Below are 16,226 nucleotides of genomic sequence, written 5' to 3' on the forward strand. Positions count from 1 at the left end.
GCCTTAATGGTAAATGGGAGGATGGTCAGGAACCAAGCAAGGATTAAGGTTGCTATTCGGGACTTCTATAAGGAGCTGTACCACCTGGAGACTTCTCCGAGGATTGGATTCCGGGAAGGGCTTGTTCAGCAAATCAATGAGGAAGAGGCAACAGAGTTAGAGGCGATGCCAACGCCTGATGAAGTCAAGGCGGCTGTTTGGGATTGTGAGTCAACAAAGGCACCAGGTAGTGATGGGTACAATATGAATTTCATCAAGAAGTGCTGGGATGAATTAGGGAAGGAGTTCACTGCGGCAGTGTTAGGATTTTTCCAGTCATCTAGGCTACCTAGCGATTCGAATGTAACTTGGGTGACGCTGGCACCAAAGTTTACTGGAGCCAGAGAAATTAAGGATCTCCGGCCGATTAGTATGGTGGGCTGTGTTTATAAGGTAATTTCTAAAGTATTGGTTCGGAGGGTGCGGAAGGTGATGCCGGGGTTGGTAGGAGAGACTCAGAGCGCCTTCGTAAAGGGGAGAAAAATATATGATGGGACGCTGATTGCCTGCGAAACGGTGCACTGGCTGAAATCACGGAAGAAGAGTGCCGCGATAATAAAGCTGGATTTCCAAAAGGCTTATGATAGAGTTAAGTGGAGCTTTCTGGATATTGTACTGCAGAAGATGGGCTTCGGTCAGAAATGGCGAGGGTGGATTAAGGAGTGTGTATGCTCTGCATCTATGTCGGTTCTTGTTAATGGGTCACCTACGAAGCCTTTCAAAATGGAAAGGGGCTTGCGACAAGGAGACCCGCTGTCCCCATTTCTGTTTGTTTTAGTTGTGGATGTTCTCCATAGAATGATTGGCAAGGCAGTAAGGAATGGTCGTATATATCCACTACTACTTGGGAGGGATCACATCGAGTTATCTCACTTGCAGTTTGCGGATGACACAATTCTCTTCTGCCCTCCTGAGGAGGAGACCATAAGGAATTATCAGCGATTGCTCCGATGTTTTGAACTGATGTCTGGGCTGACCAATAATTTTGAAAAGTCCAACTTTATCCCGGTCAATTGTGATTGGATGTGGGTCCGTAGGATGTGTTTGCTATTGGGGTGTAAGGAGGCATCACTACCAGTCAGATATCTGGGTATTCCCCTGGGAGCAAATCCGAGGCTGGTAAAGACATGGAAACCGGTGATTGACAAGGTTGAAGATAAGCTCGGTTTGTGGAAAGCAAAGACGCTCAACAAAGCGGGTAAGCTGGTCCTAATTAAGTCGGTTCTTAATAGCTTGCCTATTTACTACCTCAGCTTATATAAGATGCCGAAGGCAGTGGCGGAAAAGTTGATCTCCCTACAGCGACGATTCTTGTGGAGTAAAGAGGATGGGAGGAACGGGTTACCGCTTGTGAAGTGGGAAATAGTTATGGCTCCTAAAAAGGCAGGTGGTTTGGGAGTTGGGGATGCGGTGATTCGAAATACAGCTTTGCTGTTCAAGTGGTGGTGGAGGTTCTCAAAAAAAGACTGTCCTTTATGGAAGCAAGTTGTTTGCTCGTGCAACAACATGAATCCCACTGTGATGCTGCGAGGCCAGCCAGTTCCCATAAGAGGGGGTCCTTGGCGGGATATTTTCCAGCTACAAATTAGTGAGCCGCAGCTGAGAGAAAAGATGATCAGCGGGTTGGCTATGGAACTCGGTAATAGCAGAAAAATCCGGTTCTGGGAGGATGGCTGGTTGCCACCTGGGGTGTTGAAAGATATGTTTCCTAGACTCTTCTCAGTTTCGGCCCTTCATGAAGCTGTTATAGGGGATTGTGGGTTTTGGGATGAGCTAGAGTGGATCTGGAGCTTTCAGTGGAGGAGAGAGTTGTTCCAATGGGAGTTGGATTTAGTACACCAGCTTCATGAGCTGTTACAGTCGGTCAAGCCCACCATTGGAAAAGAGGATGGCGTGGTATGGAAATTTGACAAAACATGAGTTTATTCAACCGCGTTATTTGGGCAAGTTTTGCAGGCGGAAGTTCTACCGGAGGAAATCACAAGCTATAGTTTCACTCGTGCTATTTGGAAAGGTATTGTCCCTCCGAGGGTTGAGCTGCTTACTTGGTTTGTCTTGGTTGGAAGGGTGAATACTAAGGATCGCCTATGTAGATTCCGGGTTATTGCTCAGTACTCAGTAGGACAATAGGTGTATGCTATGCGGTAAGGCTGAGGAAACTGCTTTTCATTTGTTCCTCGAGTGCGAGATCACATGGCAGGTGTGGTGTGCTTGGCTGCTGGCCTTGGGACGAAGGTGGAGCTTTCCAGGTACACTAAAGGATCACTTTGAAAGCTGGACGAATTTATCTGTAAGGAAGGTAGACAGAAAGAGGTGGTTTATTAGGTTCTTTGCGGTTATCTGGACAACCTGACTAGAAAGGAATGGTAGGATTTTCAGAGATGATAATACTTCCAGCGTGGAAGACATCATAAATAGGTCGTTTAGGTACTCTGAGGAATGGAGTGGTGATGACCCCTTTGGTTGTTGATGGCCATACCGAATATGACTAGGTGTTGGTTTATTGGATTTGTTTTCATGTAGCTCTTTTAATTGCTCCACTCTGTGTGTTGAGCTCCCTTTGATTCCAAAAAAAAAAAAAAAAAAAAATAATAGATAAGAATTAAAAAAAAAACATAGGTGGGATAATAGTCTAATAGCTGTAATTTTTAACAGAAATTATTTTCAACCGTTAGATCAAACTTCAATGCAAATCAACGGTATGAAAGACATGACCATAATAACGAAACCATGAAGACGAGAAGCTATGCCTATGAAATTGGAAGTGCAGCGAAACAAAGCTTCCATTTTGCCGCGAGCAAGAGAGAACCACAATGATTCTAACGCGTTCCGCTTTGAATTTGATGCTCCATCTCCACAATCCCCAAACTCCCTTCCAATTCTTCAACCACCGTGCTTCCACTTTTCTTCTCCGCACCACCACCACTTCTCTCCTCAAAGCTCGCTTCTTTTCTTCAACCTCTGTAGCAGCAACAGCAGCGTCATTATCTGCGCAAAGTTCAGAGGGTAGAGACACTTTCTTTGCTGAGGATAACGTTTCGTGGAGCTCACTTGGTCTCTCTGATACCCTTTCTCGTGCTCTCTCTAACATTGGCCTCAGTAGACCCTCTCTCGTTCAGGTCCCTTTTCTAGTTTTAACACTTATCACGATGCCCCTTTTTCGAATTATGGTGCCCTATGTGATTTTCTAGGAGATTGAATGACCCATTATGTATATATATTTAGAAAAAAAGCCTCTTTTTTTTTTGTTGTTTTTGTCCTTAAGGTGTTTGTGAAAATGCTAATGACAAAATGAAATCCAAACTCAGTTGCAATGTCAATATTCTGTCTTAGGCGTGGCAGCAGAGTGAAGAGTAGTGTGTAATTGTGTAGTGCAAGAAAAGAGAGAGAGCATAAATTGAAACTCCTCTGATATTAGTCATATTACTAATCAGTTTTATGTCTAATAATACAATATAAGGTTTGCTTTATGAAGAGTAATGAGGAAAGACACATAACAGTTGCTGTCATTAGTAACAGAAAATAACAGAATGAAAAGTGAAAACCAATAAGGAAACTATGCCAACTAACCTATATCTACACCTACTCTCTTCATGCTGTCTTAAACCAAACTGTGAATTAGGATGCTGCCTGTATTGCAAGCTGATAACTAGTTTTAGGGCTTCAATTTAGTTTTATCTGCATTACATGCTATTGCTTATGATGTGTGCTTTGTTGATAAATAATTCTGTGGGTTCAGGCTTCTTCAATACCATCTGTTCTTTCTGGAAAGGATGTGATTATTGCAGCAGAGACCGGAAGTGGTAAAACATACAGTTATCTAGTTCCTCTATTTGATAAGCTAAGGGACACCCATGAACATTCTCAACACAATGTATCTGATCAAGAAGTTCCTCTGCCCCAAAAGAATGTTTTCCTCATTCTTTGTCCAAATGTACAGCTTTGCGAGCAGGTAGTCAGGATGGCTAATAGTCTATGTGGAGACAATGGTGAACCAATTGTTAGCGTGGCAGCAATTTGTGGCAGACAGGTAGTGATGCATTAGCTTGTTAATTTTAAATATATTGTATTTCAGGTTGTAGTTCCTTTAGGGTTTTAGGTCAAGCTGTATTAATGACTTGAGTTTTAAATCTTCAGAGTTTTAATGACTTGAGTGTTAACATTGTACACAATAAGACACTATGCGTTGTCTGTGATCTATCTAGCTGATCCTATTTGGTGGAACATGGCTTGATTGTATTTCAGGTTATAAATTTATGAAGTTGTAGTTATATGGAATTTGTGTTCTGATACACTACATGCTTGGTTGTTTCTATACACACGTTTTAATAGTCTGATTTATTATACGGAGAAAATTTTCTCTTTTTGATGCAGGGATGGCCAATTCGTGAGCCTGATATAATTGTGACAACACCTGCTGCCCTTCTGAATTATGTAGACACTGATAGAAGCCGCCGCATGGAATTTATGCGTGGTGTTAAATATGTGGTATCTTTCTTGTTTTATGATTTTATATACCTATTCTGTTCTAGTAAACTATGAGTTGAATTTAATTATAACTGTATGTTTTCTATTTCTAACTGGCAGGTCTTCGATGAAGCTGATATGCTTCTTTGTGGGAGCTTCCAGAATAAAGTGATCCGCCTGCTAAACTTGCTTCGCTTTGATGAAAAGCTCTTGTCTCGTGCAAAAGAATCAAAAGGAGATTTACCAGAGAAACCAGAATCTTCCTTGTCAGCAGATGATGCTTTGGAAGATGAAGAGGAACATCCTCCTGAGGCCATGTCAGAAGAGGATGATGATACTCATGAGGATATTGTTGATACTAATAATGAAGCTAAATCTGTTAAACAAAAAGACTGGAGGAGGGTCAGGAAAACTTATAAGCGCAGTAAACAGTATATTTTTGTTGCAGCTACACTTCCTGTTAATGGAAAGAAAACAGCTGGAGCAATGTTGAAACATATGTTTCCTGATGCTACGTGGGTTAGCGGAAACTATCTTCATTGTCACAATCCAAGGTGCTTCAATTTCCCCTCAAATTTCTAGTGATTACATTTTTTTTTTGCCCCCTCTTTGTTACTCAGCTGAAATAATGTCATGTACATCAAAGTACTCAGGATAGTAAAGTTTGTTAACTAACACCATTATAGTTAGCATTTAAGATAAGATGATCAAGTCATCACTTTTCTTCTTTTGAAAAGAAAATTTTGGCTTCACAATCAAGGCACAAAGTGTTATAATGTCATGCTTTCTCTGTTGAGAATCATATGATGTATATTTAGAGATATTTTGGAATATGTAAGCTGTCATGGCCTGCTGCTAAATATTGTTCCTGTTTTTGCATTTCTATTTAGATTCGTTATTGTGGCTTTTCAAATTTTAGGTTGGAGCAAAGATGGGTTGAAGTTACGGTCGAGTCGCAGGTTGATCAACTCATAAAGGCTGTGCGTCATCCCTTCAAGCCAACAGATCTGGATAATGCTGGTGGCATCCAGAGAACAATGGTGTTTGCCAACACTGTTGAGGCTGTTGAAGCTGTGGCAAAGATATTGCTCCGATGTGGGATTGAGTGTTTACGCTATCATAAGAATTGCACATTGGAGGAGCGAGCGCAGGCCTTGGTTGAATTTGAAGAGAAAGGTGGTGTTCTTGTATGCACCGATGCAGCTGCTCGTGGTGTGGATATTCCTAATGTATTACATGTTATTCAGGTACCTTTTTCTTTTACTATAGTTTAAAGTTTCATGTTCAGTTATTTTCTAATTTGTGGATTGCCAGAAAACTATGTTAGTTCTAGCCTTAGGTTTCAATACAAAATAAGGAGAATTCAAGATCAGTTCCAGTAGGATGACCAAATGGAAGCATTGAGGTATATGCACAAAATCAATATAACGCGTATAATATTAATATGATGGAAATAAAGCTTTCCATCCAAGCAACCTCACAACCTTTTTCATGAAGACAACTCGTTAGTTGCTTCATGAAACACCAATCGATATCCTTTCCTTTCATAGTCCATATTTTGAGATTAGATTATGCATGACAAACAAGGTGCAAGGAAAATTGCATTTTGAATTCATGGTTTTTATGCAATGGTTTTGTTCAATGCAAGTGGTAAGTTTGTAATGAAAAGGAGCATTTTTGTGATGGAATAGAGTGAAGTATGTCAAAGAAGTGAATAAAGGTAAGTAACCACTGTAGACGTGAACAGAGTTAATAGATCTATTTTGTGCTTGAGGCCAAACTCCTTTAGGAACCCCAAAAAATAATAGTGCTATAACAGTAATAATACAGAAGATCGAGTGAAATGGAAACTTACTTGAGCTTTTAAGACCTTGAGTGAGAAGGGACTGATACAATATGGGAATGGAGAAATCATTCAAGTCAAGCTATTAAAAAAATTTAAAAACCAATATCAAATGTTCACAACCTTGCTTTATTATGAGGCTTGCATGCTTTTATTGTCTTTTTCTGTTTTAATGTTAATTTTTCGTTGGTGTTATGATTTATTGTATGTTGGTGTTCACTCTTGTTGTTGTGCATTCATTTCAGGCAGATTTTGCTACTTCTGCCGTGGACTTTCTGCACAGGGTTGGTCGTACAGCTAGAGCTGGTCAATTCGGACTCGTTACTAGCATGTATACTGAATCCAACAAGGAGCTTGTTCGTGCCGTTCGTCGAGCTGGAGAACTTGCTCAACCTGTGGTAAATTTTGAAACCATAATCCTTGACAAGCGCACATAGATGTGATTTCTTTTTAGAAAAACATAATAATTTTCAAATGCTAAATTTGGATCTTCAATTACTTCTACAGTTAATGCTGGTCATGTATGACAATAAAAACCAATGATGGACTATAAATAATTCAGTGTATAAGTTCGAATTGCACAAGACATTTGATGGATTCCAAAAATTTGCAGTAATAGCTCTCAATTTTACTGCAGGAGGCGGCATTTAGCAGGAAAAGAAGCTTCCGTAACAAACTCAAAAAGAGCGGTAAAAGTTTATTTATCTCCAGAAAGCTTTTATAGAAATGCATTTGAATCATGGATCAGCTACTATGCAAGCTTCTTAGAGAGATTCAAATTGCTAATGGGGTGTGTCTATCTTGACCAAATTGTCACTTTTGTATTTGTAGCAGGTGCTAGCAAAGTCAGAGATTCAGAAACTATTAAAGAGAGTGTCGTAGCATGATAATAATGCAAAGGCCATGTGATACTCAATATCTAAAACAGCAAGCACCAATGAAGTTCCTTTAAAGTTTAATGTGTCATATGGCTGCATGCCTCAAGAGTAAATGCCACACATGCATGCAGCACCTATTGAAGAATCCCTACCAGTTTCTTGGGAATTACAAAGTTAACCTTGAACTCCCATCCAACGAGTTTAATCAATGCAAGACTTTATTGGGATCCATATTGTGGTCAACTGGTCATTCATTATGAGGAAAGAAAAGTGTCTATTGATCAATTCTAGTTTTGTGGAATGACAAATATTTCCGCCATTTTTGTTGTGTTTACTGTTTAGCAAGTAGTGGGAAGCAGTCTTTCATGTATTGCTATACTTTCCTTAATAATGTAAATTATGAAGCGTTTGTTTTTGTTAATCACTGATTGTAACTCACATAGTATTGTGGATACAAATAAGGTGCCAATTGAAGGAAAACACTGTGGTGTAAAAAGTAAAACTTATACTAGAAAGCAGCAGAATTTTGCGGCTATTGATTATTTTTTATTTATTTAGTCTTTTCAGGTGATGCATAATCCAATTCAGAATTTCTGAATTTCAGCTGTTTGTTTAGAAAAATATTAAAAAAGAACAACGACTCCACTGGGGATCGAACCCAGAATCTCTGGTTCCGTAGACCAGCGCCTTATCCATTGGGCCATGGAGTCTTAGACCGTTTTGATGTTAGTTTCTTGCAAAGTTTTAAATATAACCTTTTTAAGTTTTGCCAAAACAAGGCGTGTTTTTTTTATTATTAAATTTAACATATGTATTCTTTAATATATTAAATGTTCACTTAAACTTAATCAATGGGATAATAGAAATTAATATTTAAGGTGAAATTCGTTAAGTAGTGAAAATAATTATATACATAAAAATTTCTCAACCATAATTAATCTTTTTTCTCACTCAGACTATACTATTTATTATTTTTGACCTGGCTAATTATTTTTATAAATAGTTAAGTTTCATCTATTTTTATTAAAAAACAAATGTATATTTGCCCCTAATTAACAGTTTTTTAAACTGAGAAAATTATAATAAATAAACTAAAAAAATAGACAACCAACAACTTTGTAGCTATGCAAATATTATTACGCTTTATTCATTCTCATGTCTACAAAGTATTTATAAAAAACACGCGTTATTTTTTAGTAAAATAATATTTTTGTCTTCTAACATTTGAGTTAAGTTCTAAAATTATCCTTTAATAATTAAATCATCCTATTTAAGTTATTGACGTTTTAAAATTGTTTCAATATTATCCTGTCATTAGTAATCTATTAATAGGATTGACAGAATAATAGGATTGAGATAATTTCAAAAAAACGATACAATATTCTTATAAAAATTACTAAATCAAGTAAAATAAAAGTTGATTCATTGAAACGAATTCATTATGATTATTATAACACAAAAACACACACCTTGAAATTACAACTAATATATCTCGCACGAGAAGAATAGAGTGAAATTAACGGTCGCACAATCTATTCAGCCGTTTTTCTATTATTTTTTAAAGAGATATATATTTTTTGTAAATGTAGAAGTCTTTTGTTAAAATTATATTTTATTTAAATATTTAAAAAAATTAAAATAAAATTAATTTTGTAATTTAAATTTTAAAATACAAATTTTTATATATTTATTAAATCTATGTTAATAGAGAGGTATAATTATTCTGATAAGTATTAGTAATTTTATTTTTTTTAATTTATAAAAATAATTTATAAGAATATAAAATTTTACCAATTAATATGTAGTTAAAAAATTATCTTTAAATCTTAGTCATTACATTAGCTTTTGGCATAAGACAATGAAGTTACACAAATAAAAAAAAATTCATTTAGCTAGAACCTCAAATACAAATCAGCAGCAAAGAATACAACTCATACATAAACTACAGCGGTTTCCATGCTGTCACATTTCAACATAATTCGTGGCTGACAGCAGCAGATTCTACGCTACTGCCAGTAACGATTTCTATAAATACATGAAACATTGCGTCTTCATTTTGAAAATAATGCATTTACATAATTTTAAAGGTGTAACAATTTATTTACGTAAATTACCCAAATAATTATTTAATTATTTTTTAATCACATCCCAATAAATTATTTTTAATTATATTATTTTTATTCTAAATAAATTTATTTTTAATTAAAAATAAATTAAATAATTAATTAAATAATCATCTATCTATCATAAAAAAATCAAAAAATAAAAATAAAATTTATTTTAGAATTAAAAATAACGTTTAATTAAATTAAATATTAAAAATTTTAATATATTAAAAATAAAAAATATAATTAATATTTTTTATATATATACAAATTTTTTTCTCCTTTCCAAAAATTTATCTATTATTCATTTTACAAACATAAATAAAAATTTTGAATTTAAAATAAAATTTATTCTATTAAATTTTATTTTTATTTTATTTGATAAATAATTTTTTACGAATAATATATTATTTTTATCTCTTACATTTTCATTCTATTTAGATTTCTAACATTTTAAATTTATTTTAATCTTGTCCTATTCTATCGTCAATTTTATTAACAGATCACTAACAATAAAATAATATTAAAATTACTAACAATAAAATAATATTAAAATAATTTTAAAGCGTTATAAATCTAAATATAACGACTTAAAGTTAAAAAAAAAAACTTTAAAACTTCCTCTATAGGTTGGAAATAAAATCCATACTTCTTTATTTATTCATGAAACCATTTATACCAGCAATCCAGCATTATCATTGTGCACTACAGATAGCAGAACATACATAGATATGATAAAACACAGTAGATAGATAATTACAATTTATGAAATACTAAGTCCAGAGGGAAAATAGATATATATAGATATAACAATATTATAATAAGAATAGTAAGAGAAGAGGGTTGGACAGCTTAGATTCTAGGGGCACTTGGGTTTGTTGCCATGAGTAACCATGTCAGTGTAACACCTTCCACACACTTCTCTGTTGCCATAAGTCCCTGGTGGAACACACTTGCACCTTGAACAGCATGTTCCACATGCTCTTGTGCATATCTTCTTCCTTGAGTGTGCACTGCACCTAGCCTCACACTTTGCTCCACAATCTTCATTTTCATTCATTATTCATTCACCACCAACAATTTATTTAAATCACAATAATATTCTATATGATTCGTTTATCCGATTAATAAGTTGGTCTATATTGCTTAAATTAAACATAGCTAATATGTACAGAAGAATATATATCATACCCACAAATGGTAAAAGCCTTCTAGTGGGTCCTTTCACTACCTGAAAAATTAAATCATTATTTGTTAGAACACAAATTAACAATTAATTAAGTACTTTATTGGTTAGAAGTTAGAACTTATTAGAACACAAATTAAACATGAGATGAATGACATGTCATACAAACCTCAGAGCCAGTGACATGGTCATGGATCTTGGCTTCAGGATCAGCACATGACACCTGATGCATGTAAATTAAATTAAAATAAAAAAATAAATAAAGGGCAACTTAAAGATTATTTATTTGGATTCCTCAACTCATCAATGTTTTAGAGCACTACTTGATTACTACTATACTCTTTACCTTTGCCATGCAGAAGAGCAACATCACAAGCATGATAGAAAGAAGAAATTGTAGAGAAGCTATCATTTTCTTCTCCATTATTATGAATTTTATGCAACTTGAAATGTGTCTTGCAGCTAACTACTACTAATATGGTTTTTATAGTGCTAGCTAGTTCTCACAGTTACAATTACAATCACACCCTTTCTTTTTTGTTATTATGTAAAAATTTGTATTATTACTAAGAATCAACTAATGAGTGTCTTAAAAATATTAGACAATAAAAATTTAAAAAATTAATTAAATTCTGAAGATACTCTTAATTAGAAAATTGATTTATGTGGATGAGTATTATTTAGCGCAGGCAGGCAGGAAATGACAGGTGGAATTGTGAAGGCATCAAGTAAGCATGCATGTAGATTATTAGTGGCACACACACGAAGACATATGTACCTGAAAATAAAACAAATTTAATGTTATGTATGTACTAATAATAATATCAATATGTATGTCCATATATAAGCTACAAAAAAGTCCTCCGCATGCTTTGAAAGGGCCAAGAATACCGATTCAGGTAGTATTTGTATTTATTCAACTTAGAAACATTTTGTCACCAACCACTTATTCTAAAAGAGGGCTGTTACACATATAAATTTTTTTGGCTTATAAATTTTATAAATTGGTACAAGTCCAATAAAATATACGTATTACACTTTTATATTTAAGAGTAAATAAATACACGTTATTCAATCACTTCCTGTTTCTAAAGCACGCTACTCACTATGCATTATGAACGACTCTTCTTCTTCTTCCTCCATGAAAACGAGTTTCTTGCCAAATTTGAAGATAATGGAACCTCAGAAATACACTCAAACAATTATAGAAATACATCCAAAGGATTACAGAAATACACTCAAACGATTACAGGAATTCACCCAAATAATTATAGAAATACACCAAAAGGATTATAGAAATACACCCAAAAGATTACAAAACTACACCCAAAGGATTTAAGAAATACACCCAAAATTCGTTGAAGTACACCTTATACATAATTCAGAACTCTTTATCTTTCTCCTCCTCATCTTCTGCTACTTCTTCTTCTTCAAAAACGATTTCAGAGCTTGATGTAAAAAAACAATGAAAATCGAAAATAACAAAGAAAGAAAATAGAGAGAAAAACACGTAAATGAAGAAGGAGAAAGAGAAGGTAAGAAACGAAAGAAAAGAAGAAGAAGAGGAAGAGGACGTGTAGTAAGAAGAAAAAAAAAGTGCAGTGAAGATGTGCAGTAATAGTTCGAAGTACGTTAATAGAAATAACTTATAAAGACTTGTATAAAAAAACGCTTGTATGCAGAGAATTTCTCATTCTAAAAATCTATATTGATAATAAAAAAAATTTTAAATACTTATATTTTTAATATTTATTTAAACAAAAATTTATTTTAAATTTATTTAATTTTTACATACATTTTATTTTTTAGTATTTATTTTATACTTTTTTGACTTTTAAAATTTATTAAATAATTATATTCCTAATATATCTCTTCGTTCACCGTACCACCGATGGGTCCATATATTGCTCAAATTTAGGCATACCACGATTTATTCCATGAATGAAAATATTAAAAAATTCAACAATATTACTATTAGGACCACGAACCGACCTCACATACAAACATACATACATCTATATCATGAATTTCAATATCCGACCGTACTGTAGATATCTCTTTCCTTGATTATTTCATCTGCCATGCATCCATTCTTATCATCATATCATTTCAATATCACATGTCTGCTTCTCATTAGTCATTAACATATTTTAACACAATTTTCTCAATCAAATGAGATATATATAAGATCTTCATATGACGCAGGTAGCTAGAATATCGATTTTAAGAAATTTTCATATTACGATTTAGAATACGGTTATTTAATTTTAAAATTATTTATTAAATTAGAAGATTTTGCGATTTAAATAAAAATATAATTTCAGGTTTTGTGTTTTTAATTTGTTTTATTAATTTTACATAAAATTCTGATTTTTACTATAACTTGACCAGATATATAAATAGAAGGGCAATTTACGCATCTAAATTGTTTGACCCCCAATATTACGCAAATACATTGTTTTCAAATTCAATATGCAAATGCATTGTTTCACTATTTTATGTAAACCGCTACTGGCAGTAGCGGTTTATAGGTGTGCATAAACCGCTATAACCAGCCGCGGTTTATGTGTGTGAGTGTGTGAGTGTAAACCGCTGCTGCCAGCAGCGGTTTACGTGCGTGTGTGTGAGTGTAAACCGCTACCGGCAGTAGCGGTTTACGTGTGTGTGTGTAAACCGCTACTGCCAGTAGCAGTTTACGTGTGATGGGCTGAATGGGGCTGCCTATATAAACCATAGAGGGGCCAAATGTGGAGAGGTAGAGTGTTATTCACAAATGGAGGGGGAGGATAGTTTTGTGGCTCTGGTTCACTGCTCTGGAAAAATTCAAAAGAGCAAAAGGCACGGTGTAAAATTCACAGATAGAGAACCGCTTAGTGTTTTTATCCGATCGTCGAATACGTTGGCCCGAGATTAAGCAAAGCATATTACGAAAGCTCGGTACGTGTGGGACGAAGTGGGTAAAAAACAAGATTCCCATTGACGTTATCTCAACTGGTGTGAGATATGAGACCTTCGTGATCGGGTCGGATGAAGACTTGCAGGTCTTGTTTCACTGCAGGCGTAGTTTTCTAGAGGTGAGGATAACTGAGCTGTTTGCAAAGTTGGAAGATGGTGTGGATAGCTCTGGAGCATCGGCACCTAATCCTCAGTCGACCCCAGCTGGTGGTGCATCAACATCGATGCCTGTGGTAGCAGTGGCCGTTCCGAATGCGGAGCCCGAACGTGCTGGGGCTGTTCATGCATATATTGGTCATGTTGTTCCTGATTTTGAATGCGATGCCGGACCGGATCGAGTTGAGAATACACTGTTTGACGATGATTTAGATGAGGAGCATGTCGATATTGGTGGGGATAGTGATGATGATATTCCAAGAGGTGGACGTTCAGCCCATGGAGGTTCCGGTTCTGCAACACAAGAGTACCCTCCCCGCATCATGTAACCATCGCCACTCTCTCCCAGTGTCCCTAGTACCAACACGACGGCGTCTCTCCACACGACGGTTATCCGGCATATCAGGTAGCTGTGATCTGCGTGGGACCTGGGAGGATCCTCTCTGAAACGCCTCTGGAGGTATCTGGGTGCCTCTGTGATCCGCGAATGCAGCCCCCAGACTAAGAAACCGCTGAGCCTCGCGGAACCACCAATCTAGGTAATCAGCAGATGGGCCAGGATCTGCCACTCGATCAATGGAAATGACTGCATCAACTCGGTTCCCCCAGTGCAAATGCCAGACCTAATAGTAATGGGGGAACCACCTGTCCCCTCCCCTCCCGTCCTTAGCATGCAGCCAGTCTACGTTCAAAGCGTCCTCGGGGATATGTTGTACTCCACCCAGCTGTGGAACAACCCTGTCAACCTGATGCCACTCGATGACCGCAAAGTATATCAAACTGGTCACCGCTCGCCATAGGCGACTATGCTCCTCTGTAAGTATCTCTGGATGGACAACGGCAAGTACATCAAGTGCGGAGTAGGGCTCCCATACAATCTGAAATTTCAAAACTCATCATACATTACAAGAACAAGTATATATCTAGTCACATTTAGATAGCAAAGCAAAAATAAAAACTCTAACTACTATAAAACTTACATCACAAGCGGTCAATCGATCCAATGCAAGCCGATACCTTATGACTCTCTGCTCCTTTCCATCGTTAGGAGGTAAGTAGGCAGACCACCTAAATTTAAGTCATATGAGACACAAACTACCATAAAAACGCCAAAGAAATTTGTTAACAGTAAAAAAACATAACACATACCTGGATGCCAGCGGGAAAGAGAAAGCCTCAAACCCTTCCGGCCTCAAAGACGAAAACCGCCAGAATATCCAACTCTGTAGCAACTGGAGCGGGCCCGCAAGATTAGTCACATTTCTGTTCGCTACCCGACACATGCATCGGTACAGCCATGCCAGAGCGGCCGACCCCCAGCTATACCTCCCCATGTCATCAAGGTTTGCCACAAATGGCAACCACCGTATATGTACCCGGTTCGCACTCTTGTCCCCAAATAACTGAGTCGATAACAACATCATGATGTAGGCCCGTGCGTAGATGCGGACAGTCTCCTCGCTCGCATCTGCTGGTAGCACCCTAAACCTATCGCGAAACCATGTAAAGTTTACTGTCATCTGCTTGACCTTATTCGGTGGAGGCCGCTCACCAAATAGGTCCTCAAACCACTCCCAAGATGGTCGGCCACCCTCCATGTATGTCTCAAACTCACCAAGGCAACCACTCACAGCCTCCCCATCCACAGGAAGCCCTAGCTGAAATGCCACGTCCTGCAATGTCACTGTGCATTCTCCGAAAGGCAGGTGGAACGTATGCGTCTCAGGACGCCACCTCTCAACGAACGCACTAACCAGTGGCTCATCCAACCAGAACCATTCGCTGTTTAGCCTGGCCAAATGGTACAATCCAGCCCTCTCTAAATACGGGATGATCCTATCATGCAAGGGTATATTCTGTTGCCGTCTCACACTGTATATACACCTAGTGGGCTGCACAGAACAAGAAAGATATACAGAGTCCAATTAAATTCTCCTATCCTTAAAAAATTTGCCATAACTAACCGGATACAAATATATTAAACCATCAACAGATTCTCCTAAATAAAAAATAAAAAAATTTTCTAGTCACGATAGGAAAAATAACAACATCCATACTTTAATAAATAACAGCCAGAAATGTTAAAATACTATAAAGCTTTAAAATTTAAAACTTCATATCATACAAATACCCTAACCAAACTAAAATAATTCACTAACGTCAGCTATCCCTTTCCCTAACCAGTGAACTAACATCCTAGCATGCGAAGCCTAATTTCAAACTAGAGGGAATAATCTATAAATTCTAGTTCGTCTACCTAACCTACCATTTTTCTGACTAACATATGCAAAGCCTAGAAAAAAATAAATGTTAACTAACCTCGTCACCAATAGAACCGGCAATATGCGCAACACCGTTCAGTCGGTACAGGGTCCTGCCTGCCATGATAACTGGCCAGAAGTCGCCGCTGAGATACCTCGGACCCGCTCACAACTTGCTCTGACCTCTCTCTAGAATTTTCTCTCTCTAAAAAACTCCACAAACCATCTAAATGCATAATCCGCGGCTACAACCACGGTTTATATAGGCAACGCAACACACATAAACCGCTACTGGCAGTAGTGGTTTACACACACACACACACACACGTAAACCGC

At 36.6% G+C, this 16,226-nt stretch overlaps 3 protein-coding genes and 1 non-coding gene across 4 annotated transcripts; 1 reads left to right on the forward strand and 3 right to left on the reverse strand.

The window, feature by feature from the left end:
- Window positions 1-2,749: 2,749 nt before the first annotated feature.
- Window positions 2,750-7,772, forward strand: EMB3108 (DEA(D/H)-box RNA helicase family protein). Its single transcript, XM_016334879.3, has 8 exons — window positions 2,750-3,158; window positions 3,779-4,069; window positions 4,414-4,527; window positions 4,627-5,060; window positions 5,426-5,753; window positions 6,595-6,747; window positions 6,987-7,038; window positions 7,184-7,772. Exons 1-8 carry the CDS (start codon window positions 2,853-2,855, stop codon window positions 7,234-7,236), a joined length of 1,731 nt encoding a protein of 576 aa, XP_016190365.1. The 5' UTR covers window positions 2,750-2,852; the 3' UTR covers window positions 7,237-7,772.
- Window positions 7,773-7,864: 92 nt separating this feature from the next.
- On the reverse strand, window positions 7,865-7,937 carry TRNAR-ACG (transfer RNA arginine (anticodon ACG)). The gene has a single exon. It is a non-coding gene; the product is annotated as a tRNA-Arg (tRNA).
- Window positions 7,938-9,962: 2,025 nt separating this feature from the next.
- Window positions 9,963-11,208, reverse strand: LOC107634710 (peamaclein). The gene is made up of 4 exons (XM_016338136.3): window positions 10,865-11,208; window positions 10,688-10,741; window positions 10,524-10,563; window positions 9,963-10,376 (listed from the first exon to the last, which is right to left on the reverse strand). Exons 1-4 carry the CDS (start codon window positions 10,940-10,942, stop codon window positions 10,192-10,194), a joined length of 357 nt encoding a protein of 118 aa, XP_016193622.1. The 5' UTR covers window positions 10,943-11,208; the 3' UTR covers window positions 9,963-10,191.
- Window positions 11,209-14,252: 3,044 nt separating this feature from the next.
- LOC110269531 (serine/threonine-protein phosphatase 7 long form homolog) lies at window positions 14,253-16,014 on the reverse strand. The gene is made up of 4 exons (XM_021117445.2): window positions 15,949-16,014; window positions 14,779-15,521; window positions 14,610-14,697; window positions 14,253-14,507 (listed from the first exon to the last, which is right to left on the reverse strand). The coding sequence occupies exons 1-4, from the start codon at window positions 16,012-16,014 to the stop codon at window positions 14,253-14,255; spliced, it is 1,152 nt and encodes a 383-aa protein (XP_020973104.1).
- Between the last annotated feature and the right edge of the window lie 212 nt (window positions 16,015-16,226).

Source organism: Arachis ipaensis, chromosome B3 (genome assembly GCF_059453495.1).
Source record: "Arachis ipaensis isolate K30076 ecotype BB chromosome B3, ASM5945349v1, whole genome shotgun sequence".
Taxonomy (NCBI): Eukaryota; Viridiplantae; Streptophyta; class Magnoliopsida; order Fabales; family Fabaceae; genus Arachis; species Arachis ipaensis.

Excerpts from the sequence above, each read along its gene's own strand:
- LOC107634710 (XM_016338136.3), bottom strand. The coding sequence starts at position 10,942 with ATGGAGAAGAAAATGATAGCTTCTCTACAATTTCTTCTTTCTATCATG. Across the intron at positions 10,742-10,864 it reads TGCTCTTCTGCATGGCAAAG|GTGTCATGTGCTGATCCTGA; the intron begins GTAAAGAGTATA and ends TACATGCATCAG. Across the intron at positions 10,564-10,687 it reads ACCATGTCACTGGCTCTGAG|GTAGTGAAAGGACCCACTAG; the intron begins GTTTGTATGACA and ends TTAATTTTTCAG.
- EMB3108 (XM_016334879.3), top strand. The coding sequence starts at position 2,853 with ATGATTCTAACGCGTTCCGCTTTGAATTTGATGCTCCATCTCCACAAT. Across the intron at positions 4,070-4,413 it reads CAGCAATTTGTGGCAGACAG|GGATGGCCAATTCGTGAGCC; the intron begins GTAGTGATGCAT and ends TTTTTGATGCAG. Across the intron at positions 4,528-4,626 it reads TGCGTGGTGTTAAATATGTG|GTCTTCGATGAAGCTGATAT; the intron begins GTATCTTTCTTG and ends TCTAACTGGCAG.
- LOC110269531 (XM_021117445.2), bottom strand. The coding sequence starts at position 16,014 with ATGGCAGGCAGGACCCTGTACCGACTGAACGGTGTTGCGCATATTGCC. Across the intron at positions 14,698-14,778 it reads TCTTTCCCGCTGGCATCCAG|GTGGTCTGCCTACTTACCTC; the intron begins GTATGTGTTATG and ends ACTTAAATTTAG. Across the intron at positions 14,508-14,609 it reads ATCGATTGACCGCTTGTGAT|ATTGTATGGGAGCCCTACTC; the intron begins GTAAGTTTTATA and ends TTGAAATTTCAG.